General features: G+C 47.6%; 3 protein-coding genes across 11 annotated transcripts in view; 2 read left to right on the forward strand and 1 right to left on the reverse strand.

Moving 5' to 3' along the window:
* The window catches only part of RPN2 (ribophorin II), a 36,806-nt gene extending 19,658 nt beyond the window's left edge, over positions 1-17,148 (forward strand). For 2 of the 4 annotated variants that reach the window (XM_083801534.1, XM_083801535.1), the window contains one exon: positions 611-999. Coding sequence is in view for 2 of the 4 variants with exons in the window: in XM_083801535.1 (XP_083657661.1) it covers positions 611-620 (10 nt within the window). In the remaining 2 variants the exon portion in view is untranslated. Of the gene's footprint in view, positions 1-610; positions 1,000-5,768; positions 5,930-14,493; positions 15,118-16,642 lie in introns of those variants that run through there. The other 2 variants (XR_014573040.1, XM_083801533.1) reach the window with 2 other exon arrangements.
* On the reverse strand, positions 848-14,500 carry GHRH (growth hormone releasing hormone). 2 transcript variants are annotated; one of them, XM_083801542.1, is made up of 6 exons: positions 8,457-10,680; positions 7,472-7,603; positions 6,479-6,583; positions 5,755-5,892; positions 5,325-5,421; positions 848-4,330 (listed from the first exon to the last, which is right to left on the reverse strand). In XM_083801542.1, exons 1-5 carry the CDS (start codon positions 8,534-8,536, stop codon positions 5,358-5,360), a joined length of 519 nt encoding a protein of 172 aa, XP_083657668.1. In that variant the 5' UTR covers positions 8,537-10,680; the 3' UTR covers positions 848-4,330; positions 5,325-5,357. The 2 variants fall into 2 exon arrangements, with proteins under 2 accessions (XP_083657668.1, XP_083657667.1); XM_083801541.1 differs by lacking the exon at positions 848-4,330 and adding an exon at positions 11,185-14,500 and having other exon boundaries at positions 4,393-5,421; positions 8,457-8,556.
* A 470-nt stretch (positions 17,149-17,618) lies between the features above and the next one.
* On the forward strand, positions 17,619-26,376 carry MANBAL (mannosidase beta like). 5 transcript variants are annotated; one of them, XM_083801545.1, is made up of 4 exons: positions 17,619-17,688; positions 19,425-19,473; positions 21,195-21,389; positions 23,898-26,376. In XM_083801545.1, the coding sequence occupies exons 3-4, from the start codon at positions 21,240-21,242 to the stop codon at positions 24,003-24,005; spliced, it is 258 nt and encodes an 85-aa protein (XP_083657671.1). In that variant the 5' UTR covers positions 17,619-17,688; positions 19,425-19,473; positions 21,195-21,239; the 3' UTR covers positions 24,006-26,376. The 5 variants fall into 5 exon arrangements, with proteins under 5 accessions (XP_083657671.1, XP_083657674.1, XP_083657672.1 ...); XM_083801546.1 differs by lacking the exon at positions 17,619-17,688 and adding an exon at positions 17,751-18,222; XM_083801547.1 differs by lacking the exon at positions 17,619-17,688 and adding an exon at positions 17,751-18,212.
* The last annotated feature ends 162 nt before the right edge of the window (positions 26,377-26,538 follow it).

Below are 26,538 nucleotides of genomic sequence, written 5' to 3' on the forward strand. Positions count from 1 at the left end.
GAGTATAATCCTGGAAGATCTTAAGAATAACTTAATATCCGTGGTCCATTTGTTAGGTTTTCCTAATCCGTAAGTGCAGTCACAAGCATTTTTTCCTTATTGCTGGGTTTTCTGATGCCCCAGATATGTCATTTAAGACTGTATTGGTACCAATATCTGTGGACTGGACTGTGAAGTGCGCCCAGCTGTGCTTGTATGTGGCATCTTGGAAGAGAAAAGGACCCCAGAAAGATGGACCTGCGGTGCCAGCTTTGCTGGAGATCTCTCCTCTGTGTTTACATGGACCAACTGATTCCAGTTGGATAAATTGGCCCTGTTTAAAGTGGAAGAGTGGTAGAGTAGCTGCAGGCTTTGCATTCAGCCCTGCTTTTTTTGTCCAGTTTTCTGTTTCATAAGGCTCATTCATCCCTTTTGTGCCAGACCTTCATTTTGTCTGAACATTTCCATGCTACTTGAGTTCATTCCTCAGTTACGTTGCGGTACTGTTTTTGTCGCTCTCCTGTCAGATGAGCTTCCTTTGAGAGAGAATGAGGGTTCTGGGGACACTTATACTGTTCGAGGAAGTACTTTGTTGTGTGGAAGAGTTAATTGTTTGGATTTTCCTTTCCAGGACACACTAGCACCAGAAGAATGGAAGAAATGGGGAAAAACAAAGCAAATGCCTTCAGAACAGAAGTGAATAAATAACTGAAAGAGCAGAAGAAGGAAGGCAGAAGATTTTTTTATATAAATTAAGTCAAGAGGGTTCCAGTTATACATTTTTTTTAAGTTTTGATTTTTCACTGTTGTGTTCATGCTACCTGGGTGTTTTTCATATGAATCTCAAAAATCCTTTCTTCCCTGGATCCCTGCCCCACTCCACTCTCCCCTTTTCTTCTCCTGGGATGTTTGAATTTCTTTTAGAAAAAGAAGAAAAAGGAAAACATAATTCTACCTTTCCCCAGGCACCCTCTCCTCATACTAAGTGATTTGTGAATAAAGAGGAAAGAATGGTCCTGAGTTTTGTTTTGGCTGTTTCAAAGTCTCGGACTGGAAGTTGAGCTCACATGAAAATAGAAAGAGCTTTTTGGCTGGGCAATTTTTGTGTATTAGTCATTGTGGTGCAAAGGTTCCTCTTCTTTCATGTCCTTTCCCAGAGGCAAGTGTTTATTTGGGGGCGCTTCCCACTTCTGCGCATCGTTCGTGATGCTGTCATCTGCATTTCTCTGCTAATTGCTGTTCTCTCAACTCAGGATGGCGCCAGGCTATGTGGAGCTGCCGTGGGTGCTCAGAGCTCAAACAGGAGGAGTCCTTGCGCTCTGGCCCTTGTAGGCCTTGTGCCTGGCACGTCTGCCCTGGTAGGTTTGGGGTGCCCTTCTGGTGGGTTTGTTTTCATGGCAGCCTCTGGAAGTGACCTCCAAATACGAGTTCGATGCCTCTTAATTCTATGTCATTGGCTAGTGTCTTTAGGCTGATGTCATATGCAGTACTTCTCGCTCACCATCCTCCTTATAACCCTGAACTTCGTAGCTGTATTTAGTAATTTTGTATCATCAACAAATTAATGAGCTGGGGAGGGGGAAAGACCAATGCTTGGAGGAACAACACAGATTTCTGGGGAGTTCTCCTGATGAACAACTTGCACATGGAAAACTTCACAGTTGCTCCTGGCTCCCTCCCCTGCGTCTGTGTGTTGGCTCCTGTTTGTCCCATGTCAGATGGGTTTCTTTAAAGACCTCTTGGCAAAGGAACTTTACGAACTGTCTTTTGGAAATCCAAGGAAGTTATATCAACCGGCAAGCATGTGGATAAAGGGTGTGGAGCTAATTCCTCTGGAGAACCTCACATGTGTGAGACATGACTCCACTTTACAAAAGCTATGTTGCCTCTTCCCCGCTGCAGTTGTTCACACTTAGCTCACTGTTTCTGTTCTTTGTAATACCAGTTCCTACCAGTTTGTTCGTGGTGAACACTGTACTGAACACCATACAGGCTTGATGAACTAGTCCCTTGACCTCCTCTGCACTCCTTCAAAGAACTGATCTCATGCTGCATTCGAGCCTTCTGGGAATAAAGGAGTTGTAAGCAAGAAATAGTTAAGCTACTGTTTACGCTGTTTTACCCTGGAATTCCTTTTCACTCTGAGTTTTTGAGCCTTTTTTTTGTTGTTACTGCACACCTATCAGCTTTGTTTTATAACTTTGTTTTATAACTAATCTGCTGATACTCACACTATGACAGATGCTCCAGTACTTTCCCTGTAGCAGATCTCTGGCATGTTCTCCAATGACAGTACAGATGCAAAAAGAAAATCATGCAGTTCTGTGATTCATTTTCTCTGAGCTCTGCTTGTTGCTGTTTTTTTTTTTTCCTTTTTGGCTATATGTTAGGAAAGGATGTTTTTTCTTCCCGTGGCCCTTTATTCTTAAGACACTTTCTGATTTGCTTTTTTTAAACATTTCATCTCCCAGAGTTTGAGCATTTGCTTCCTCATTTTTATGCAAACCAAGCTTTCAAAAGAATCCCTTTTATTCCAGATAGGTACACTCACTCAGCTGTTTAACCATACAGAGTTAGGTATTTCCAAAGTATTTTATGATACATCTTTTGATTTAAAACTATTGAATGTAGTGTAGTGTCTGCATATAGCTTTCATGTCACTTGTAATTTTTTTGCTGCCTTGCTTACTTTCTAATTTATGAAGATGCTTTTGGATAGGGGGGTTCCTTTCCTTGGAGCAATTTGTAATGGCTTCAGGCACGGTGGCTGGTGTTAGACAACAGCTTTACACACCCACTTGGAAGCAGTCCCATTCAGGTTGTTTCTTCTGTTCCAGCTTCTCTGTCCAGCTGTACCGCGAAGCAGAAGGATGACTTATGTCTCACCGTGACAGTTCTCTGCCTGCGTAAGGGTAATGGATTACCCATTAGTGGACTGCTGCTGTCATAGCTTTACTGATGGACCTCAGCATCCCCCCGTTGCTTCCTCCCCTGCTGGGCAGTTGATAGTATTTCTGTAGTGCTACAGTTGTAAAACTTCCAACAGGGAGAATGTAATCTATAGGGATTTGGTGCAAGTATGAACTCATTTCCATGTGTGCTGGAGCCTGCTGCACTAGAACATGATCACCTGAGGAAAAAGGAGATGGTAAATATTGTGAAATACCAAGGAATTGTTTGGGTGTGGTGAGGGATACTTTAAGAGGCCCTCATATGTTTGTTTGCAGGTGTATTTCCAGCCTGGTGTTAAGTGGTTGGCACTGGACCCAGTGCCTTTGTAAGCACAGCTCTGAGTTGTCCTCTGTGCTCTTGCTGCTGTCTTTGAGCAACGTCTTCCATTTCCATTCTGTGCCTGGAATCAAGAAACGAATCAAGAAACTAACATCTCAACAGACACAGAGCCATCTTGACCTGCTGTTGGACAGGTTTATTTAGAACAACTTTTATTCCCTGCTAATGATGGGAAAGCTTACCCCATCCTGACAGTATTTACATTTCTGAAGACAGAAATATTACATGAACAATGGGATAATTGGGGTGACAGAGAAGGAAGTAGTTATGTGAGAGATCACTGGGTTCATAACTTCTTGTAAGTGGTAGTGGGAACGTTTACAGCTGTAACCCTAGCCATGGTGGCGTTCAGAGCCCCTGGATGGCACACTGAATTAAAGCAGTGTCAGCCCCATCTGATGCACAGGGCTCTCCTTTTGCTCTTGCAGAGCAAAGCTGTAGGCTCAGCGTAAACACCTCGGGGCTGAACAGTAACTGCTTGTTACCAAGCTTTTTAGAGTCCAGGTTTGCTGCCAGGGCTCTGCCCAGGGGCTGGGCAGTGACAGCCCCCAGCGGTGTTTGGGTGGCAGGCTGGTGGATTTATGCGTTACCTCACCCTGCTCTGTGTGTGGTTGTGCCATCAGCATCTTTTTGGAGGAGGCTGTAATCAGTTCACTAAACTGCCAAAAGGTGCCTTTTGGTGGCCTCATATTTATTAATCAGGCCCTCAAACAGAATGATGACTTGGCAGAAATTCTGCTGCACTTCATGATTTGAAAGCCTTAATTAGTAGACAACATGTCTCCAGGATTGCAAGTGTACTTGTTTTAGCCTTTATATATAAAGCAGCCTGAGGTTAAACCACAGAGGTATTTTTTTTTCCTGGTTCAGTACACAAACCATTGTTTAGAGAGGGGAATTAAATTGTAAAGACTGAAGTAAATTAAGTAGTGCATCAGAATTGCATTCCTTTAAACGGATTTGAGGACTGTATGCTTCAGTTCCAGCTGGTCACCTCCAGGAATGTCTTCATGGCTGTGAATGGCTTACTGTACGGTTAGATCCGTGAGCTCTGAGTTATTCTGTACAGAAGCAGGAGGAAAAGAGAATTATGAAAAAGCTATTGGTGAGTGCACACTTCTTCTTTTATGAGGCTTTTCCTGGCTGACCTCATTTGTGAAAAGAAGTGAATGTAACCAACTCAAACATGGCAAGAGATGCTAAAATGCCGTGCTTTCCTAGCTGAATCCATACGTATGATTTATGTACAGTTCTGGTCTTTCTCCCCTACTCCCCCCCCCCCTTTTTTTATTTAATATTCTCACAGATCTCTCCACACTGCTTCATATTGTGCTGACTAGGGTTAGACAAGCTTAATTTCTGAGACAGGAGTAAGATGGAATTGCTTCATGGAGGAAAACACGTTTGTCTGAATGAAGGTATTACCAAGGATGGCCTGTGTGCTGGCTCTGAATCCCCCAGGGCTGGCAAGGCTTAGAGCATATTTCAAGCTCCAGGTGACTAATTTTAGGACTGAGGAGAACAGAAAACTAAGGTTTCATTTCCTGTCCAGTGCAGTGAGAGGGGAACACCTGCAAGGTACTGGGCATCTAGAGGAACGTTCTGCGCCCTGGGAGAAGATTTTTGTCTGTGTTTAGGTTAGCTTCAGCCCTGGCATCCCTCAGCTTTATGAGGATGTTTTGGTTGCTACCAGCCTGTTCCCACACGTCCAAATGGGTGTCTGAGTTCTGCTGGATTTGCTGATAGGTCTGCCGTGAGAGCCGTGTTTGTGGTAGGGCTCAGGCCAGAGCAGTTAGACCAGGGGGCCCTTTGTGGAAACACGTGCCTAGGTGTCTGTTCAGACTAACAGGTCTGAGTGGTGCTAATGTCAAGTACCTAAATAAGGTACTTGACAAAATCGGTTGGGAGCTTTTTTCCCCCTCAGTTGCAGTCTACACCCTTTTCTCATGGGCAGTGGTGGGAGTTGGCTTTGCTAAGGGAAAGCCTTCGAACCGCTTGTTGGGTGCAGCGCAGCAGCAGTGTTACATACGTAGTTGTGCAGGGAATGGTACTCACCAGAGCACGGGGAGATGAAAAAGGGAGAAATATTTACATGAGCTTAGCCAGGGTGTTGGGAAACCCTTCTAACTGGCTGCTGTTTACGTCCCGAGGCCTGTGAAAGAAGAGAATAGGACAGTGATGACATAATCGAGGTTTTTTTTTTTTCTACTGCTGTTTTACTGAATTATGGGGGTGAGGAGGCAGCACAGTGATGTGCTGCTGTGTGCTGCGGGCTGGTTCAGGACAGGCTGATCCTTCTGTGCGCCCTACTTGCACATGAAAGGGAAGGGGTGGGTTATGGAGTCAGATAGGAGCTTTATTTTTTTCCCTGGGTGTATCTGAAAGGCAGTACTTAATCCAGTAGCTTCACATCTAAAAGCCAGACAGCAGGAAGGACCTTGCCTTACTCCTGCGGCGAGCAGGTTACGGAACGATTCCCACCTACCTTTGATTCTGCAGAATGGCTCCCAGGAAGTCCCTCAGTACCATCCGCTGGTGGTAGCGGCTGTCCATCAGGATGCTGTCGGACTGGCGCCTCGTCAGAAGCTCGTGCACCCCTTCTTCTGGGCTGCTCTCACTGTTTCTGTGATGCGAAGATGAGAACCGTCTTTCTTTCAGAGGTATGTTTTAGTCCCTCAGGCTGAGCAGCGTGGCAAGGAACCTGCTGGGCCTGGGGCTGTTCTGCCTCATTTCAGGAGGAAATTGGGCAGCTCTTTGTTCCTATGGTAGGAGAGGGGTCAGAGCTGGCCTGCGTCTGACTAGCTGGTCGTGTTTAGTGGCAGTAACTGATCTATCTAACCACAGCTGCCCAAGTTGTAGTGGAGAGGCTGTCTTCTGTGTTCAGAGCAGGCATAACAGCTAACAGTGGGTGTTTCCTAACAGTGAATGATCATTGCAGCTATTAATCTGCGAAGACTGTTGCTCGTTGCTAGCGTGGTACAGCTCGCAGCTGATCTGACACTGATAGCCTCAGAGGGATGGATTAATTAGGCTGTTTAATAATTGTTGTGATTAGAAGTTGGGGATATAGGATGCCCTTTGGGGTGTGGAGCAGCAGGAGATTGCTTGTGTTGCAGTGGAAGGCAGCTGTTCCTGCTACATGCATTAAAAAATAAAACCACCCAGTAAGCAAAGCACTGTCTCTGGGACAGCAAACCCCCGTGGCTTACCTGAGCCGCTTGCCAATGATGGTCTGTAAGAATTTGCGGGCAGAAATCTGCCCCAGGAATTTCCGGTAGTTGTCGGTGAATATGGCATCTGCGTGGCGCTGAATCCTAGGGGTGAAAGACAAGCACGAGGTATGCCAGTGAGCTGGCAGGGAGCTTTCTAGGTAAGAAGTGGATGTTTCAGATGTCAAAATACACCAGCTGTAACTGCTGAGATCAGGGGTGTAAACATACCAAAGGCTTTTTAGTATTGGACTGAGTTAGTGTTGGAGGGTGAAAAGATTCGAGGGATTTTTTTTTGGTTCTGACAGGAAGGCAGCCAGAAAAACAAAATATATCTGTTAATCAGTATTTGCACTGAAGTGGCTAATGAGAAGTGCCTGCAAAGCAGCAGTGAGGTCAAAGAAGCAGTAGGAAGGAGAACCAGAGGCTGGTAGAGGGCAGAGTTGCAGCTGGGACACTACTGTGCTCTGTAGCACCACTGTCACCTCCTGAGACACCCCTGTGGCTGGGGCAGGGTGACAGGAGCCTCGGACGGTTCTCCAGCTACAGAAACTCCACAGGTGGGAGAAGCACAAGCTATTTGCATGGTCCCCACTGTTGTAAGGATGAATCCACTGTACTTAAGATAAGCAACCATCCCTTGTCTCCCGGCAGGGGTGGAAAAGAGAGGCTCTGACAGCCTTCCAGGTGGGTTCCCAGAGCTTGGTGAAAAATTATTCTCCCTGCTGAAGCACTGGGCTTGCAGCCCTGCCCGTCACAACGCTTTGTGCTGCTGGGGGAGAGCAGGAAGCAGCTCAGGACAGCAGCAGTGGTGGGAGCTGGCATGGTCCCAGCCTTCTGCTCCAGTTTCAGGGTTCATCTGCGTTCTCCCCCTTGAGCCTGGCCTCTGTGGTGCTGGCGGGACTAAGTGACCTGCTGGTGTGCTCCTGGGCTGCAGGAAAATCGTAACCAGCGTCTTCCGTGGCAGTGGGGGATGAGAGGCAAGGTACAAACCTTTTCTCAGTAGGGTCTGGTAACAAACCCTCCTCGTCCTGTTCCTCTGTTGAGGGGTTATGGCTCTGCAGTGGGCCACGGTCCTGCAGCTGGAAGTTCATGGCCTTGCCAGTAACAGGCCCTGGGCTGTACCTGCAAAAAAATAAAAATAAAAAACAGAAAAATAAAAAAGGCATATTGCAAAACATGGTCAAATGCTGGTCAGGGTTCTTGACTGCTCCTCCTTGTTTTGCTTTTTCCTTTCTCTCTCCCTTTCCATCCCTACCTCATCACTAACACAAGCTCTGTCTGTCACTCGCCGCAGCCAGAAACTGCCCTGAAGCTGTCACGGCAGTGAAAAGGCAGTTAGTGAAGCTGACCCCAAACGTGTTTTCCTCTTGCTGAGCTCCCAGCAATGTCAAGCAAAACTCCAGTGCTTGTGGTATCATCATGTCATGGCTTTGGCACAAGGCCTGAAGCATTTTCTGTGGGATGTTGTGAATCCACTTTAGAGAACCCTATGCCCAATTTTGTACATCCATCAATTTGTAATAGTGAGAAGTAACACTAACTTCAAACAGTTGGCGAGGAAATACTTGAAATATTAATATGCAGCTGCTGAGTTCATGTACTGAAATATCTGTGGCTCTGGTTTCAATGCAGGTAGCCTGCAGGCACAAATTTTAATCAGTGATGGTGCTGGTGGTGCTGGCTGCTCTGGAGTTCGCCAGATTCCCCTTCATAGGATCCAGCATTCAATTCCAAAACCAACTGTTTGGGCTGAAATATCCCATGTTAGGTGTCTGCCTTCTTTGGAAACCACTCCTAAGCTAGTGGCATTCCCAAAAAAAAATAAGCCAGGGTAAAGAAACAGGTTCCCCAGAGCACGTACAGCTTATCTGGCTTTCAAAAGGGCTGGCAAACTTAATTTGGCACGTGCTTATTTTGTGGAAGGTCAGAGCTGAGGCAGAGAGTTACAGCATGGATGAAGCATTCAGTATCTTACCTGAGAGCTGGGTAGAGAGGAGAGGAGATGGAGCATGCAACTAAATGCAGGAACAGGAGCAGGGTGGCCTTATCCAGCATCTTCCACCCGTTGGACTCACCTGAAATGCGGAACTGAGTCAGTGGCAGTGTCTGCCTAAAGCGACCTCCTCACCAGCCCAGCATCGCTGCACAGGACCTTCACCATCTCCATCTGCAGCTGTCCCCCAGGACCTCTCCTGCCCTGCTGTGTCAAGAGGAGCCCCTTCTCCACCGGTCAGAAATGCCTTCGCAGCTCTCAGGACTTCGGTGAAGGTGGGATGGATTCCACCAGCAGTGTGCGTCTGCCCAGAGACAAACACTGCGGTATTTTGCACCCTGGGGCTGGCTGAAGGGCTGCGTATCCACCATCCCAGATGGGTGACTCAGGGCAGAGAATCACCCGAGGTCGCACGCCATCGGGAGCTGAATGCAATGCTTTTGTTACTGGAAGCGAGAGACGGTAGGAGAATATTCCAGTTAACGCTCTTCCTCACTTTTGATCAAAAGCAATTGATCTTTAGCTCAGAAAAGATTCTTTAAGAAAGTAGAATGCGGATGGAAGTCTTTAAAATATCAAGTGTCCTTGTTCTGCTATGTTATTTTACACAAGAAAAGAGCAGAAAGATGTTTGATCTCCGTAACAGAAAAATGTTCAATTTTTAAGGAGAAAAAAAAAAGCTTCCCAATGTTTAACAATACTTAGTTGAAAAAAAAAAAAAGAAAGAAAGAAAAAACCACCCCCACATTTCCAAATGGAAAGGTTTTGGCTGGGCTTCGAACTTCCCCAATGAACTTCCCAAGCAGTGGATTTTTACTGACAGTGGTGGCAGGAGGGGGCCCGTTCTGGTGGGAAACATCAGCAGTGGGGACTGCTTCGGTGCTCGGGTATAGCTGAATGTAGGTGTCTAATTAAGCGGGGATGTCTAATTAAGGGCTTGTGTGGTACCCACGCAAGTGGGTATGATGTTGATCCTGTGGAAGCTAACACCAGCATTAGGCAGTGCCCTGGGTGCCTGGGCAGACATGGGCAAGGTGCTGTACTGAATTAGGGCTTCTTGCCACAAGCCCTTGCTCGGCCAGCTCACGCTCTCGGCCCGCTTCCCACCCGCTCCCCAGGAGCAGAGCCGATGATCCCGACCCGAGCAGAGCTGACTTGTGGCAGCTGCAGGAGGAGCACCCCTTCCCTCCGAAACCTGGTCTCCTACAGAGCCGCTCTTGCCCCTCGGAGAGCTGAGGAATTAATGCCCAGAAGCAGCAAAAAAGTGACAGAGGCACACTGACAGCTCCTGGTCCTGCTGCTGCTTTTCCTCTCTTTTTCATTTGAACTTGAGAAAGCATGCCCCTTTCTCCCCTAAATATCTCCGAGACAAATCCCAAATCAGATCTTGTTCTAGATAAAGGAAATGATCTAAAGCATATGCTGGAGGGTACCAGGAGACCACGGCACCAACATCTGAAGAAAGGGCCAACCAGGAGACTTATTCAGCACCAGGAAAAGCTGTTACATGAGCTGTGAAGGGAAATATCACTAAGTGAAAAGAAAACCTAGCCCAATGTTGTCTGCTTCCCTTTTTAATTCCTAGGATACAGCCCTGATTATCTGAGTGCTGGGTTTTCCTCCAGGAAAAAAAAAGGTTTTCCTCCTCACATTTTGTCCCTTTGAAATTTTTCCTTTCTCTGCTTTTAGTTTTTGTGATTTTTTTTTTTGGTTTTGCCTTTCATCTCCTGTCTTGCTTTGTCTTCTCTTCCTTTGCTACAGCCTGCTTCTCATCCCTTCAGCTTTTTGGATATTTCTGTCTCCATTTCTCCCTTGCGAAGGAGCCTAGAATGAAAGTCCTTCTCCCCTTTCCAGAAGTGCCTGCTATTTCAGAACAGCGACTGGAGAATTTAAGTGTCACCCTGCGTACAGGCAGCTTGACAGCTCTGCAAAAACCTTGTCACCTTCAAAATTCTCCAGGGGCAAGAGATGCCTTCTTTTCTATTCTGGCAGCGTGTGAAAGAAAATGATTAATAATTTCCCCTTCAGATGAAGAGCTCTTACACCATTCCAACAGATAAAGCACAGTAGCTTCGTTCCATCCTGTGCAACGTTAACACAGCGGCGTTTGTGAAAACGATGTTGGAGAGGTTGGGTGACTGCTTCTGAAACCTTACCTGAGCGGTCTCAAAAATACCTCTACAGAGATGAAATGGAGCTTTCACTGTGCCTGCAGGTTTGTGAAGTTCAGACTTTCATACTAGGATTTCTGCTTTTCTCATATCCTATTTCAATTTAAGTGGCTTACTCTGCGTCGTTGTGGCTGGCTTCGCGTTATCCGTGACACACAGTTGCCTTTCTCCTCACACTTGGGGATGGCGCAAACACAGTTTTATTGACGGGTGAGTAAAGCAGCGTTCATTTTCCAGGGTAAAAGGAATTTGCACGAGGATAGCAAATGAGGAAATCTCTGCTTCCTCTAGTAAATGCTTAAGAGTTTTACAAGGCTCACCTACAGCACAGCTCCACTGATCTGCACTTATCCACAGCCCAGCTACTGTTTCGTTCTCTAACTTGGTACAAAAAAAAATCCTTTTGATACGAAGGGCACTGTATCTGGCAAAGCTAATTACTGATGCCAGCTTTGATTGCATTTCGGTGTAGTTTAATTGCCTCCAATTTCCAAATAGACATTGTACGTGGCTTTAGCAAGATAGAGACCCGCTCTTACCGTTCCCTTAGACCACGGGCTCGTCCTGGATCGGCTCCTGCTGAGGTGTTCCCTTCCCCTCTCGCAGATACTTCTCTAGTGCTGCTTCTGAGCGCCCTGCTGGATGTGTCCCCTCCACCGGTACCCGGGCAGGACCCTGCAAAGCCGCTGAGCAGGGAGGACACGCGGCTGTGCCCCCAGCTGTCCTCTAGCTGCCAGGGAGGTGCAGCTCCTCCTTTTATACCTGTGCTCCCTCGGGAGTCCTGTGGGCTTCTACGCGTCAGAGAGTCAATTATCCTCCTGGATTTCAAAGGCTGCGCTTAGCATCCTCTCTTTTTGTGTGAGCGAGGACGCATGCAGGGAGGTTGTGGGGCGGGGGCTGTGGCTGTAGTTGGGGGGTGTTTGCGTGTTTTCTCTGCCTTGTTCACAGAGCGAAGAGCAAACAACAACAATGATAATCCGGCAGGGCGAATGACAAATTTGCTTTGCAGGGTAAACTTCTTTCCCTTTAGATTGCATTTTTTCCTCCTACCCCACAATAAGGAAGTTAACCATTAATATTTTTTCACGCTGCCTGCTCAGGAGGGTTTATCTCTTTGCTATTTTCTTTCTTTGATTATCAGCATTTTCCTCCTTCCCCTTTGTTGCTCACACCTGCTAGCGTTAGCGGGGCACTTCATGCTTCAGTCCCTCACAAACATCACAGCTTCGCACCGAGCTCACAGAGCAGCTGGGGAGCCCTGCTCTGTTCGTGCGCTCTGGAAAAAAGGCAAGGAAGGGTCTCCCCTGGGGTGCTCCATGCACCAGCAGCTGTTTTCATTCTTGGAACAAGGAATGAAACCCCCATTAAAAAGAACACACAGCTGTGATGCCAGGAAGACCGGGACAGTTCAGAGGAGTTTAAAAAAAAAAAAAAAAAGGTGCCAGCATGAGTTCCGCCTGCCAGATTTTTAGCGTTGGTTTTATAATGCCCACAATTGATGGGGACCCAGACCTTCCCATCTCGGGGCTTGCGTGCCTTGGTGCTGGAAAGAAGTTTGAGCAGGTGAGATGACTCAGAGCCACCTGCTGCAGAATGCCTTCGCCTTGCACCAGGGAGCTCGTCGCAGCTATGGCTGGCAGAGGCAGAATGCAGGGAAGGACGCCGCATCTGGTGTGCGCAGGGGGCCAGGGCGTTCAGCACTGGTCTCTTTGCCATTGCTGAGGTGAGAAATCAGCACTGTGATTACAGCTCGCTTCTTAGCAGAACAGTGTCCTTCCAAACCATGTGCTCTCGGTAAGCAGCAAGCCAACGGTCAGAAAGACTCAAAGGAGCTCAGCACACCAAATAGCGCCGTGGAATTAAATAGCAGCTGCTCTATACCTAGGCAGATGTGCACTGTCACCTCTTGCTCTGCCTGCTTTGAATGCTCCAAGGGCTCACCTTCCCTTTGGTATCACATCAGTGCCAGGCCACTTCACAGAGAAATCAAGGAAAAGGACTGAAGGGACCAAAGCAGGAGCTGGAGCTGTCCCTGAAGTGAGCAGCTGAGCAGGGGACTTCTGATATAATCCAGAAACAACCACGTGGAGAGAGAGCAAGAACTGCTGCCAGCTTTCCAGCCGTAAGTGACACCAGCCAGTCAATGGGGAGAGGATCTGCTGTACAAGTCAGGTGGTAAATACGTCTCATCCTTCCTCACGAACCCCAGAGAAGACTCTTTCTAGGCAGTACAGAGCAGGCTTTCCAAAACTGTACTGGTGCACGCAGCTGTGCGCTCTCTGCAACTGGAAAGGGATTTTTGTCTGTGTTTTTGAAACAATCTGTTCGTGTTCTCTCATGTGTGAGGCTGGCTGCATCAATTTTTCAGCATGACTTATTTTTCTTCCAGTCTTGGTGCTACACTGGCTGAACAGATGAATCAGACCACGTTGTTAAACCAGTTGAGAGCCAATGCTATTCCAAGATATTATCCTGTAGCTTGCTTTTGAGCTAATTCTCTATCTGCCTGGCCCGTTGCCTTACACAGAGCTGCTCTAAGACCCGGGGCAATCTCTCTCTGATTACGGGGAATCAGCCTATAATTGATTTGTTTATAGCTGCCTGCTGCCCAGCTTGGATTATGAGGGCTGTGCTCTGCATTCATATCTCAAGTGAGTTGCTGTCAAAGAAGGCTATATAAAACTCCATGGTCCTAGGGGTTTCCTTGTTCTGCCTGGGCTGGGTTCCTGTCGTGCACAGCTGGACCAAAGAGAACCTACACAACAAAAAGCTCTCTTTATGACTAGATTAATTGTGGGAGGCAGCAGAAACGTCTAAAACCCCTTCAGGCTCCGTCGGGTGGATACTGCTTAGGAGTTCTTAAACAGCATAAAAAGAGCAGCTTTTCTTTCCACAGCGTTTCCTGTTCTAGCTTTAGTCGTAGCCCTGGTGTCTTCCCAGGGCCGATAAGGGTCAGTTCTGGAGCTCCTCTGCCAGGATCCTTCAGCTCTCCCTTGGCTAGCGAGGCCGCTCCTGGGGCAGCAGCGGTGGCTGTGATCCCCCTGCTGCCGGCAGCTTGAGTCCCGCCATGGGGGCTCTGGCTGCTGACGGCTTGGGACGAAGCTGCTACGGACTGCGGTAGGATCCAGTGCTGTCTGGAGCCGGTTCTGCACCCGTCTGTGTCACAGAATGTAGTTGACCTGGGAGCTGCGCTCTTTGTTCCTGTGGTCAGTGTTTCCCAGCAGGGTGGTCGCCCAGGTGGATCCGTGCCCCGTGTAGGTACGCGTGCAAGCAGCGTGAAAGCATTCTTCATGGGAGCTTCATTTTAGGAGTAGCAGCAATTATAATTTGGCACAACAAATGACAAATTTGCTTTGTAAAGGGAACAAACAGCTTTTTCCCTTTACGGTTTCTCTTGATTTGTTCCTAGAACCTCCCAGCTCTTCCCCACCTCTCCTTCCTCCTGCAGCCGGTTCTGTGGGCGTTCTGCTGGCCCCCAGAACACAGGGCATGTGAATTTGGGATTACCCCCCCAGGTCATCACTTGGGGTCAGCAGTGCCCGCTGGATAGCTCTCTATTTGCCTGAGCCTACATCATTGCAGGGCGAATGCAGTCGGTGGCCAGGTACAGGCCACCACAGGTACCTTCTCCAGCTGGAGCTGCTGCATTTTGGAGTCACATGCACGTAGACCAAACCTCCCCGGGTGAAGCACATGCCAGGTAGAGTTATATTTCACTGCTAGTCCTTCGCTGATGAAGGACACGGTGTTAGGATCCTGCAGCAATTTCCCAGGTATTGATTTCCTCTTAGCTTTACCTCCTCCAGTCTTCATGCCACGCTTTAAAAAATCACCCCTGTCTATTCCAGGTGCAGAACGGGTAGGTCCAGATAAGCTGAACAGCGTGTGAAATGGGCCTGCTCACCCTGGGAGGCTGAAACTAATGACTGTAAGAAGTAACCCATCAAATGACAAAAAAAATCGTTCCCTATTCTCAGCTGTCAAGAGCTTTTCTGCACTCCTCCAGAATGTCACAGACAGTGACTGTTGGCCTCCAGTTTCTCTAATCCCCGGTACTCCTGATGGAGCCACACACAACTGTTTCCTGTGGGTTTCTTTTACTCGAGAGACATGGTGATGACCCGCTTATCACAAGTGCCCTAATGGTATATTCAACAGAACTGACTAAGAAGATTAGGAGTTTTATTTTCTGCCTAAGTTTGCCACCTTAGAGATAGGCTGGGACACATTTTAGTTCAAATTTCTTATCCCACATAGCAGACTTAAGACATATTATAAATAAATTGACCATTATTACATTGTCTGTTGCTGGTACATACCCGGTATTTTTCATTCCAAAGGTTTTTTGCAAAGAGGCAATAACTTCTGTGGAAAGCAAGCAAAATGAGATGAGAAAGACAAGGCTTGACCTGTGTTACCAGTTACTTCTAAGGAAGAAATGGAGAACCCAAATCCCAACCACAGCAGGTGTGGTAAGACTTGCCTTTAGAAAATTACACGAGACCGGGTTTTTCCACCTTGGAAAGATAAAGTGCTGGGATTTGGATCTTCAGAGCCTCCAGAGTCGATCCTTTGAACAACAATAGGTATCCTGGGGAGAAATTTCCCTTGAAGAATTCAGTTTGGTAGGAACCTGAATACAAACAATTATCAAAATAATCTCTTGCAAAAGGTCCCTCTGGATGGGAGCGCAGTTTGCTCCGTGAGAATGAGTCTGAAGCAAGGGATCAGATTAAAAATAGACAAAATAAATCGGTAATTCAAAACGTACAAGGAAGTGCTATTAGAAAAGACTGTCTCAGAGAGTTAAAAGCTTGCTTGAAAAGCCTACTTAATCTTCAAACATTACCGTATCACTGACACTACAATAGAACAAATGGCACCAGCCAGCAAGATACGTATGTGTCAGGAGGCCTGATGTGCTCTGCGGGTGAGAGCCATTTATAGAGCTGCTACCTGTCTGGCTCTGTTTATCTCCTGGTGGAGCGACAGGAGCATTTCAGCATCACCCAAGTGAACCGCCAGGAGTTTCAGCCAGATGTCAGCATCCTACAGTCAGCTGAGAGTCACTGGTTCCTGAATTTCTAGCTAAATACCAGCTCCTTCCTCTTCCTAGCCAGGCAGACAGAGCTCAGATGCCAGCAGTGAATTCATCTTTGGTCTTCCACTCTCATTTCAGTTTGGAAAGGAGCTTTGGCTAGAAAGTTACACAGCACAATACAGCCACGCTTGAGGAACAAGGAGAGCTGGCGTTAAAATCCTAACCCTGTCACTGGCTCACAAAAGTCCTTCAGCTGCCGGTACCCCTCCTGAGGAAATACTGCTTTGAAAGCTTCTGATGAAAAATCAGAGTTTAAGATGTGTTAGTTTATGGAGAGGGAGTGAGGAAATTCATGTTTCCAGTAAGGACCAAAAAACAAAGCAGTTATTTTTTCCTGGCTCGATAATAATAACCTGAGGATGAAAAGATCAAGGTGAGCAAGGATGTATGTGCAGTATATGGTAATAAACAGGTCTCACTGCAAAGACTTGCAGGGAATAGTGCAATGCAAACCAAACAAGAAATTTAGAAGGAAATAAAAAAGCTAAGGATGAGTTGGATTTGGAAAAAGACTTCACATCTGAGCTCTGTCTCTGTTCAGAATTGGGTGCTGACAAAATTGCCATTTCTGCTTGTTGAATCAATGCTAGCTTTGAAACCCACACAAATCTCATAGGCTTTGGAAAGTCATCCACCCAGCATACGCCTCCAAACAGCCTCCTCTTTCATCATTTCAAAATCAGCGAAATGAACGGGTCAGTGCGGTGCAGGTGAAAGGCGCGCAGCCAGGGCGGGCTGATGGCACCACCTGCTTGCAGCTCAAAGGCTGTGTCCCTTGCGCGGAGCCTGGCATTGCCACCAAGGCGTTTGATGGTCTGCCAGGGGGCTGGTGGTAGAGGGAATGGGTGGGAGCTGTATAAAAGCTGCAACTTCTGTCTGCCTATTTCTTCTTTCAGTAGTTCGTGCCAGTTTTGTTGGCAGAGAGAACAGAAGAGCTTTAACCTGGAAGGTGTACGGTACTGCCTGGGAGCCGTGTGTGTGCTTTCCCCCCTGCCTGCAACCTTCAAACCCTGAGGATCGGTGCCCGTGAGGAGGTGTACGTGGACAGCAGCACCGCGCAGCTCAGCGTACTGGTAGTATGGAAATCATTTAACCCGGCCATTGAAGCCGCACTGATAGGATCTCTCCTGACATTCACTTTCACAAGAGTTATTTCTCCATCCTCAGCGGTTTTGTATCCTCGATGCTCTGTGTTCGGGACCCAAAAGGGCAGGGTTTATCCCTTGGCCATCACAGGTAGTGAAAGCTCTGATCATTATTTAAGAGTAATTTTTTCTTAATTTTTCAAGCCAGAAAAGTTGCTTTGTAAAATGTCTTTGTCCTCTGTAACTCACAGCTGTGCACATTCTCTCGTTGTCCGTAAAGTCTTCTGCATTAAAATAAAAAGATAAAAGGTTTTAAATCCAATTGCTCAAAACCTATGAAATTGTTTTTGTTAATACCTATTTAACTGAAATGCTTGGTAGCAGCCTAGAAAATCCTTTTACTACAAATGCCATCCCTTACTCCCTCTGGAGCGAAGTAACCGATTTTTTTTTAATCAGCAAACTGATAAGGTTTTCCTCAAAGTATTTAGACTCCTGGACAGTAAGGCTCTGCAGCAAAACTAAGCTGGCACTACTGAGGGTTAGGAAAAGGGCAAAATCAGATTCTTTAAATACCACGAAGAAACAAAGCGGAGCACAAGCCAGTTTTCCCCCTTTATAGCTCGTCTCATCGAGGCATCTCCATTTCAGAGCCGGGCGGGGGAAAAGAAAGAAGGAAAGAAGGAAAGAAGGAAAGGAAAGAAAGAAAAGAAAGAAACCCAGGCAGGGGGAGCGGGGGGGCGCTGGGCGCGGCCGGGCAGGCCGCCCTTAGCAACCGGGCGGCCCCGGGCGGTTGCTAGGGGCGGGCCGAGGCGGGAAGCGCTTCCGGGGCGGCGCGGCCTGGCGGCGAGCGGGCGGTGAGGGGCGGCGGGGCCCGGGGGGGCCGAGCGGGGGCCGGCAGGGGCCGGGGGGACCCGGGGGGTCGCGGCAGAGCGGGCCGGGCCCTGCGGGCTCTGTCACGGAGCGGGAGGGAGCGCCGGGCAGGGGCGGCACCCGCTGGGCCGGCTCGCTCAGGGCCTCGCGCGGCCTGGCCTGGAAGGCCCCCGGGGCTGGGGCACCCGCAGCTCCTCCGGGCGGCCTGTGCCAGGGCCTCACCGCCCTCTGGGGGAAGAATTTCCTCCTAACCCCGAAGCTAAATCTCCCCTCCTTCAGTTTAAAGCCATTCCCCCGCGTCCTGTCAATATCCGCCTGAGAACAGAGTCGCTCTCCTTTTTTATCAGCCCCCTCCAAGTACTGACAGGTCACGGTGAGGTCCCCCCAGAGCCTTCTGCAGGCTGGGCAGCCCCAGCGCTCTCAGCCTCCTGTGCTCTGTGCTGAGCCTTGGCGCCTCGAGAGGAATCCAGCGTGTGTTACGTGAAGTGCTCCTGCGGCCTTGTCCTGCGTTGGTCATTGTACACGGTGATGGGGCTTGGGGGTGCCTGCTGGGGGGCGCGGGACAGCAGAAGGAAAGGTTTTATCTGCCCCTGTTGTGGTGGCTCGTGTATGGCCCTGAGCCTGAAAGCACGAGGTTCTCTATCGTGAGGCCTGATTCTGCCCCCGGGTGGCACTGAGCAAAGCCTCGAGCCAGAGCCCTGCGGCCCCGCGCTGATTCCGTGGGGCGGCTCTGGCTTTGCTGCAGGAAGATGTACTCGTGGGTGGCAGCAGCTAGCTTGCTCTAAAACCCTAAGAGTAGTTTTAAACAAATAATCAAAGTCAGTTCTTTTAGCGCGGTTCAGCTATGTTTTTACCTGCTTCCACCGGTGTGTTCCAGTGAGCCAGCAAGGCCTGGGGGGAGAGGCGATACCTGCTGTTAGACCAGCTGGGAGAACTGGGGAGGGCCATGCTGTGTCATACGCTTATGTCTTTTGCCAGAGGAGTATAAACCTTTAAATACAGCCTAAGAACATTTACTTTAGGTGTAGGTAACAGGCTGGGCCGTCTGGGGAAAAAGGTGGCTGAACCTGTGGAGAAGAAGAGATGTTAGCAAGGGAAGAGATGGTGAAATCGTAGCCTCCCTGGAAGAGGGAGGAAGAGCCAGCTGTCGCTCAGGGACCTGTTGCATTGGCCGCCAGGCAGAGCGTGGCGAGGTAGCTCCCTGGGTGAGAAAACTCACTCCTCGTGTTGTGTGTGCCGCAGGAGGCGGCGTGCCTGGTACCGAGCCTGGCTCCCCGCTGCTCTTTGGGCCTCCTGACACATGTAACTTGGACCTGCTGGTTTGCGTGAGGGTTAACCTCCTTCAGTGTGCAGGTCTGGGAGTCTTTTCAAAGCAGGGAAATTTTTTTTTTTCTTTGTATTAGTTCAGCTCCACTGATAGCAGCAAAGTGAGCGGCTCTCCCGCGGGGTGCCGGCTGTGACTGCTGCGGCAGCTGCAGCGTGGTGTCAGCGCGGGGCGTGCCGCGTGGGTTGTGTTCGCAGGCCGCCACGCCGTGCTGCCACCTGGGCGCTCCGTGCTGCTCACGTCACTGGGGATATTTACACAATTAATAACGCCCTAACGAGAGGTGAAGTAGGAAAGGGAAGGGTGACTGGCGGAATACGAGGACGGGGATTTTTGGTTTTGTTGTGTATGTGTCAGTTCCCTTTTCTGATTTGTGTTGGTGCGTTGGTGTTTCAGGTGTGTGAATCAGGACTGTCGGTAGCAGCTCGTGCCAAGAAAACCCCAGGTGAGGAGAGAAGCAGCGTGCCTTCCTGCTCTGTTTAGAAAGAGTGGGAGCAAGAATGAAGTTTTCTAAAGGTGTCCCAATAAGTAAAACCCAGACAAAATACAACTCAAGGCTGAAGTTTTCTGTGATTCTTGCTTAGGAACTGCTGCCTTGGTAGATTAGAGGAAGGGTAATTTTACAAGCTGAGGGCAGTTAGGAGTGAATTACGTTTATGCGTGCTTTGCTGATGCTGTCCTAAGCCCAGTCCCATCCTTGGGTCCGCACTGGGATCTGTGAGCCTGCATGGCCCAGTGCGTATTCCAGCTTCATGCACGGATCATGAATTCAGTCAGAACTTGAAGTGTGTTTTATTTTCTCCTCACTGAAGTACAGACCGCAGGAGGTCACCTCTTCTTATCTCCTGATTCAAAGGAGATATTAAATTATCTCCTGATTCAAAGGAGATATTAAATGCAGTTGGGAATACTTTTGCTGTCTTTTTCAATCCAAAATAAGATCCCATACTTCAGCTGAATTAAAAGAAAATCATTATTATTGCTTGTGATTTATATACCGCTCCTTTTAGTTTGTACCCAGGTGACATTTGCCTCTGTCTGTGACAGCACACAGTTGTTGATTTTTTTCTTCAATTTATCAATTACAACTTTATTGAAGTTAGACTCTGCGTTTACTGTCTTTCTGAACTCGGTCACATCTGCAGGCTGTAGAAATCTCCTCCTAGCGTAAGAAATGCAAAGCCTGCTTTGGAGATAGATAAATTCTAGGAGACAGGTTACTGCCCTCCAAGTGAAACGTGCATGCAGCACAATCTTGCACCCAGGCTTTAGTAATACGAAAAACAAATGAAAACCAGGAGAGAGCTGTGTGTATAAACAAGGAGTGCTGATTCAATAAGCACACGACTGGATCATGCAGATCAGGAAAGCCGAGTAAGACAGTAATCACAGCTGAGTTCTGGTGGCGTCTCAGAAGAATTGAATTTCCCTTTTGTGACTTTCTGTGGCGTACTTGAGCAATTCTGGAGGGAGAGTTCTCGGTTATTACAGCGAGCCATTAGTCATTTGTAGGATGAAGCGATAACTCCATTAAGAAAAGGAAGGGAGGGAGCGGCTGAAAATCTAGCTGGGGACCCAGGAGATCAATATTTAACTCTGACACAAACTTCCTGTGTGACCAGCGCGAGGTATGAGGGGCTTCCTGTAACCATCCACTAACGCACTGTTTGTAGTTAAACATTGAACTCATCCCGCTGTCTTCAGCAGATCTGCTCTCTGTGTGCTTTGTCTAAAACGTTGGGTTTTGTACAACACCTAAAACAACACGGCTGTGATTACATGTACAACGTAAGTGAAAATGAATAATTGGCATTCATCATGCAAGCACAATCAGCCTCAGGGAGAGGTATCTTCTTGCTTTTTAAGCTTTCCTTTATCGTGTTATGGCCATCTGTCATATTTTGCTTGTTTTCCCCTCACCTGCAAACGGACTAAAACTCGTATTTGAGGGCTACTTTCTTAGGCAGGTAGAGAAAGACGAGCATCCAAATGAATGCGAGCTTCATTTCCCTCTTTGTGGTTGCGTCTGTATCTGTACCAATGTACTGTGAAGATATTCAGAGGTTATCTTCAGCAAACCCCATAAGGTAGCCTGTAATTTTCTGCTGCTGGAAAGTAACGCCAGAACACACGATATAACTAAGTACTCTTTCTTCTTTCCTGTAGGAACCAGTCTTCCTGAGAGCACTGGAGGAGAAAGGTGTTTCCACTATGGCTGCTGAGTTGGATTTCTCCCCGCCTGAGATCCCCGAGCCCACATTCATGGAGAACGTGCTACGCTATGGACTCTTCTTTGGAGCCATTTTCCAGCTTATCTGCGTGTTAGCCATAATCCTGCCAGTTTCAAAGTCCCATAAGACAGTAAGCAGTGTTCTTTAACGTTGTTACAGATGCCCAGGATCACAGAAAATCGGATGGGAGGGAACATTTCAGAGCTGGTGGAGACACGATAGTCTGCCCCAGAACTGATGATCCGTAGCTCATTCTCTTTCCTTCCTTCTAGCTTTCCCACCTCCCGCTGGGTGTGCGTGCTGTTCCTGATCGCACACAAGAATACTTCAGTCCCAAGCCCACATTATCATCCTACTGCTGATTTGCTCTATTAATTGCCAGGCAGGGCGTCCCCTTTGCAGGGCCTGCCTGTCAGAAAATGGCTTAGGGTTCTTGTTTGCGTATGATTTTTGGAAACAAGGTACAGGTGAAAGTTCGAGTGTATTCGAATGCCAAGAAGGCAGCTTTCAGCCCTGGCGCCCAATCCTGTGCAAGCGTGTAGAGAGCCCTTTGCTGTTAGCAGAAGAGAATGTTCAAAAGAGAAAGTCAAAGGTTGAGGGGAGCTACAGGGCTCTGATTCCATCTTCTGTTTACTTTAAAGTGGGCCACAGTGGGATGACCCGCATCCACCCAGCCGTTGTGATAAAAGGGCCCCAGGTGCTTGGTCGCGCTCGTGTTGGTGGAGCTGGCAGTATTTCAGCCTGCAAGTTCGTTGGTTTGATTCAGGTTTTCTCTAAACGTGCACGGTATTGTTTTCAGTAACAACTCAGAATGGAAAGCTTTGATTTCAGGCTCTATTGGCGTGTTTGCTCCCTCTTGTGCAGAGGAAGCATGGAGATTTTCAGCAGCACGTGGCATTGATGTTACCTGTCTTGTAAAGAAGCTTGTAGGAGAGGAAGCATGCCTAGGGTAGCTGGAGAAGGGAATGCCTGAGGGTGAGGCACAGCGCGAAGGAAAAAGGCTCTGGCCGATGTGTTCTGATAACAGCAGTCTGGGGGGTTAAAACCATACAACAGAGAGGGCAGAGCGAGATTTTCCTTTCTAGCTCAAGCAGGACAGTTCATGGCCCAGCTTTCACCTTTAACTGTCAGCGGGATGTGCAGCTGTGTTGATGCACTGGATTCCCGATGCCCTGGCCTGGGTGCACGCTCCCTTCTGCTGGTCCTGCTGCAGCCACCAGAGCCCATCCATCTGAGTCCGTCGCTTCCCTTTATGAATTTATGGCTGTTCTTGAAAGCTGGGAAGAGTGACGGTTTTAGTTTGAAGTGGGAAGCTGAAGACCAAGCCTCCAATTAAAGTGATAAAGCGCAAGGACCTGTTCCTGTTTAAGGTCATCCTTTGTTGTTTGCATGCTCTTTTTTTTTTCTGCACGCTGTCCTATTGATGTTTTGCCCTTGTGATTAATTTCCAAGACAATAAACAAGAAAGACTATCCCTCCAAACCTTGGGAATGGTGCTCGAGTCCAGGTAGGGTACAGATCGGCTTCTCTGTTTCGGAGGCTTCAGGCTTTGGAGACTACCTTGGTTTGAACATTAGAAGGCAGCAGTGTTCGCTTTATGGCAGCACCACGCTGCATCCTTGAGTAATAACTGCACGTTGCTCCATTTCTCCAGAGCCTGCCAGCTCCCTGTGCGCTGATTACAGCCTTTGGAAAGCCAGCCAAATCTCCTTCCTTGGAAAGCCACACAGATGTGAGCCGTAATAGCCCAGTGACTTGAGAGGTGTTTGAACAGAGCTCCTTGATTAAAAGGATCCTGTCAGATACTTGCCTTCCCCTCTGTTATCTGGAGCTCTGTCTTGGAAGCTTGAAACTAGCACGTCTTGCTCTGCCATTTTTTGTGTGTCCTTTTCCAGTTGGCAAGCTCTGACTGATAGAAACCAAGATGCTAAGGCAATATTTGTACTCAAATGCATTTAATGGAAGGAGGCAATCTGTGTGTGTGTGCTTTCTCAGATGAGACTGGCGCTGCTCCCTTATGTTTTTACAAGATAAGCAGACTTTATTTCCCATGGCTGAAGTATTATCTGTCATCTCCCCTGAAGGAAACAAGCTGGATACCTGAGGACTCCTTGTTAGGCCAGGTGAGGAGAGCTTTGCCTTTGGTTCCCTCCCTGAATTTCAGGCTTGGTTTAGTGGCTCTGAACTTGACGTTCTTACTGCTGGTTTGAGGATTACCTTTTGTCTTGCACAGGATGAGGCTTAACGTTTTGCAGAAATACCTATGGCACGTTGCCACGCATACTGGTGATTTTTATGGTGGCTTTTCATTTTCCCAGTTTGAGTAGTTTTCGTTTAGCGTTGGTTTTCTTTCTGCCGTTAAAATTGGGGTACCGTGTTTCTCCAAAGCCTGATTTAGACACTTACAACAGCTTCTCTGGTAACAAGCTGTTTCTGGGCATGAATTTGCACTCCTCAAAAAGCACATGCAGAAGAAGCAGACACGGTGCTGCTCATTAAATGTCAGCTCGGTTTGATATAGATGTGTTCCGACAGAGATACCCAGCACTTGTTCCTTTGGCTTGCACACAGATTCCCAAAGTGAGCTGTCAGCAAACTGTTAAAAAGTTACTGACTGTTTCTTAATTGATTCCTGTAGGACTCGGACAGTTTTGAGCCGAAGACGTCAGAGACAGTGAAGAAGCCAAAGGCAACTGCTCCGCAGATAAGCAAGAAACCCAAGAAAGAAACAAAGAAGAAACGATAAAGGCTTGACCAACGAACCTCAAAAGACAAAACAATCACCTGTAATCATGCTTCCTCAGAGATGACATCAAAGGCAACTAACTATGTTAAATGGTGTTCTGGCATTGCCATGCTTTAGCTTTCAGGGACAAGGGAGAGGAACTTATAAAAGTGGAAGGGAAGGGCTTCTGCCTTAGATTTATTTCTTTTTTTAAGCAAAGAGGACTTCACATATCCAGGACTTCATTTGACATGATAATTTATCAGTCACCATCAAAGTGACTTCTGTCATTTTTGATGGGTGGAGAGGCTTGTCCTATCTACTCGATGCTGGCCAGGATTTGTAGAACAGTCCCTGTGGAAGGTGGAGCATGGGTTTGCTACTTTGGATACCGGTTTGTGTTGTATTTTTTCAAGGCAGAAGGATCAAATGGATCAAGGATACCACACTACATAGCTTTGCATTCATCTCTGTTGTCATCTAGTCTGAAATACATAGCTGCATTTTACGGCTCAATAATAATGGCTTTGTCATATTCTTTAATTCTTTAGGTAATAGCTCATCAGATGCCAGACTGCTGTAAGATGAAAGCTTTCATTTCCTCAGCGTCGCTACCTCTTTCTTATTCCCCACCCATGTACTCTTCCTTTCTATTCCCTTTCCTGAAAGCAGGAGTCTTTCAGGGAATTGAGATTGTGGTGGAGACTGCAGTGACTACAGGAATCACCGTTCTGGAAGGTGCTTAATGCCTAGAGTAATGGGATGTTCTTGGAAACTTGGAAAGACCAGGTGCTGCCTGTTGGAGAAAAGCTGCTCTGAGGTGGGGGACTTGAAGTGCTGCGTTTGGCATGCATCAGCCAGCACTGCCTAGCCGTGCTGTTTATAAACCTTCCTGTGAGCTAGCTCAGCCTCAACCGTGTGCTCCATTTCAACACAGCTGGGGTTTGTTGAATTTGCAAACACCCTCCCAGCCATACCTGCTACACAGTATGCTGCGTCTCCTCTTGGTGATTTCTTTCCTGGAGTTAAATAGGATCTCAGCCTGAGGAGGTGCGGTAAGCTGGCTGTGTAGCATGACTCTATGGCAAGAGACGTGTACGCTGTGTTCCTTCAGGCTCTGGCTCTCCCGGGCCAGGGACAATCTAGTATTAGATTTAAATATGGCTAGACAGGACTGGAAAGAGATAGGTGGTGACGTAGCCACGGAGTCTCTGTAGGGCAGCTCAAGCTTCCTGATGCCAGCTCACATCTTGGTTTGTTTGATCACGAATGAGTCAATGGGAGGAGAACCTGCTGTTTTAGGCGCACCCAGGGTTCAGAGCGGCTTTGAAGGAAAGGGTTCTCTGGCGGGGCTGCAAGTCTGCGATCCTTTTTGCATACGTAGACTCCCATCCTCAATTCACAAATGCCTTGTGAGCCTGGGTACGGCAGCAGCGCTGTGCTGCGTGTGGTCTCTAACACAAGCCTAGCAGCACGTCTGCAGAAGCCATTGGTTTGCAAAAGGACGCATTTTCTGCTCCTTCCTGCTTTTGGTGGGTGAGCCAGGTGGATCCCAGTGCCAGTTTGATTCCAGCCCCTTACTGCTTCCCTGCTCCACGTTCTCTGCTTCTCTTAACCAGAACGCTGATGCCATTGCGCTCCTTAAAATCCAGCTTAGAGCGCTGCTTGAAATTCCGCCCTTTTTTTATTTTTTTAACTACTTAAAGGCAATACTAGGAGAACAGAACAAAGCATGTGAGACACAAGCACTCTAAAGATGCTTTGAGTTCTCAGTACAAAGAAACGTTACAAAAATTTCCCACGCAAATAACAAAGAACAATATTGTGCTATGAGTTTCCATTACGGGCTTGTGCTCCTGTCTGTGATCTGCAGGGGAAAGAAGAGTGTTGCCCTTCCCTGGATAGGTACTGTAAATCACTTCCTTTTTAGTAAATGAGGATGGTGGTTGTTTTATCTAACGACTCGGTCTTTCTGCAGGTTACCTAAAGGTGGGTTCTATTGCTTTGTTCTCACAGAACTGTAAATATTGAAAGAGTCGTGCACACAGTACCCAAAATACAGAAGTGCTTCCACAGCCGAGAACCAGTTAGGGATGAGCCCTGTGTGGTTACCCTGGAATGGCAGGCTACTACATCAACATCTTTGTCTAGCTGTCTAGAGGCTTAATTGCTCATTGCTAAGTGGAAATCATGGACATTGGGGGTTCATTTTGTCAAGGGGAAGTGGGATTGTGTTGTATTTCCACTCTGTTTCTAACAGCTTGATACCTATTTCAATGTATTTGTTAACCGAACTTACACTATGTCTTTAGAAATTACCAGTGTCCCATGTATTTTAGTTTCTGTTGAAATGTGTAATAAATACAACCTGAATATCTTTGTTTACAAAAAACCTTTTTTGAACTTTGCTGCCTCTTTCTGTGCGTTTACTGTGAAAGCTGCCAGAGCTCTCAGAATATTGGAACACAGAGACATAAATAGCCTATTCATAAAAAGCGATCCATTAAGGGAAAGCCTGTGAGATCCTTTAATCTGTGAGAAATTGGTTAGTTAA

The sequence above is a fragment of the Anser anser genome, assembly GCF_964211835.1.
Source record: "Anser anser genome assembly, chromosome: 16".
Lineage (NCBI taxonomy): Eukaryota > Metazoa > Chordata > Aves > Anseriformes > Anatidae > Anser > Anser anser.

What these genes read in the sequence shown, in the direction of transcription:
- GHRH (XM_083801542.1), bottom strand. Translation starts at nt 8,536, where the DNA reads ATGCTGGATAAGGCCACCCTGCTCCTGTTCCTGCATTTAGTTGCATGC. An exon ending in CCTCTCTACCCAGCTCTCAG is followed by an intron (nt 7,604 to 8,456) that starts GTAAGATACTGA and finishes ATTTTTTTGCAG; the next exon opens with GTACAGCCCAGGGCCTGTTA. An exon ending in CCAGACCCTACTGAGAAAAG is followed by an intron (nt 6,584 to 7,471) that starts GTTTGTACCTTG and finishes TTTCACCCCTAG; the next exon opens with GATTCAGCGCCACGCAGATG.
- MANBAL (XM_083801545.1), top strand. Translation starts at nt 21,240, where the DNA reads ATGGCTGCTGAGTTGGATTTCTCCCCGCCTGAGATCCCCGAGCCCACA. An exon ending in TTTCAAAGTCCCATAAGACA is followed by an intron (nt 21,390 to 23,897) that starts GTAAGCAGTGTT and finishes TGATTCCTGTAG; the next exon opens with GACTCGGACAGTTTTGAGCC.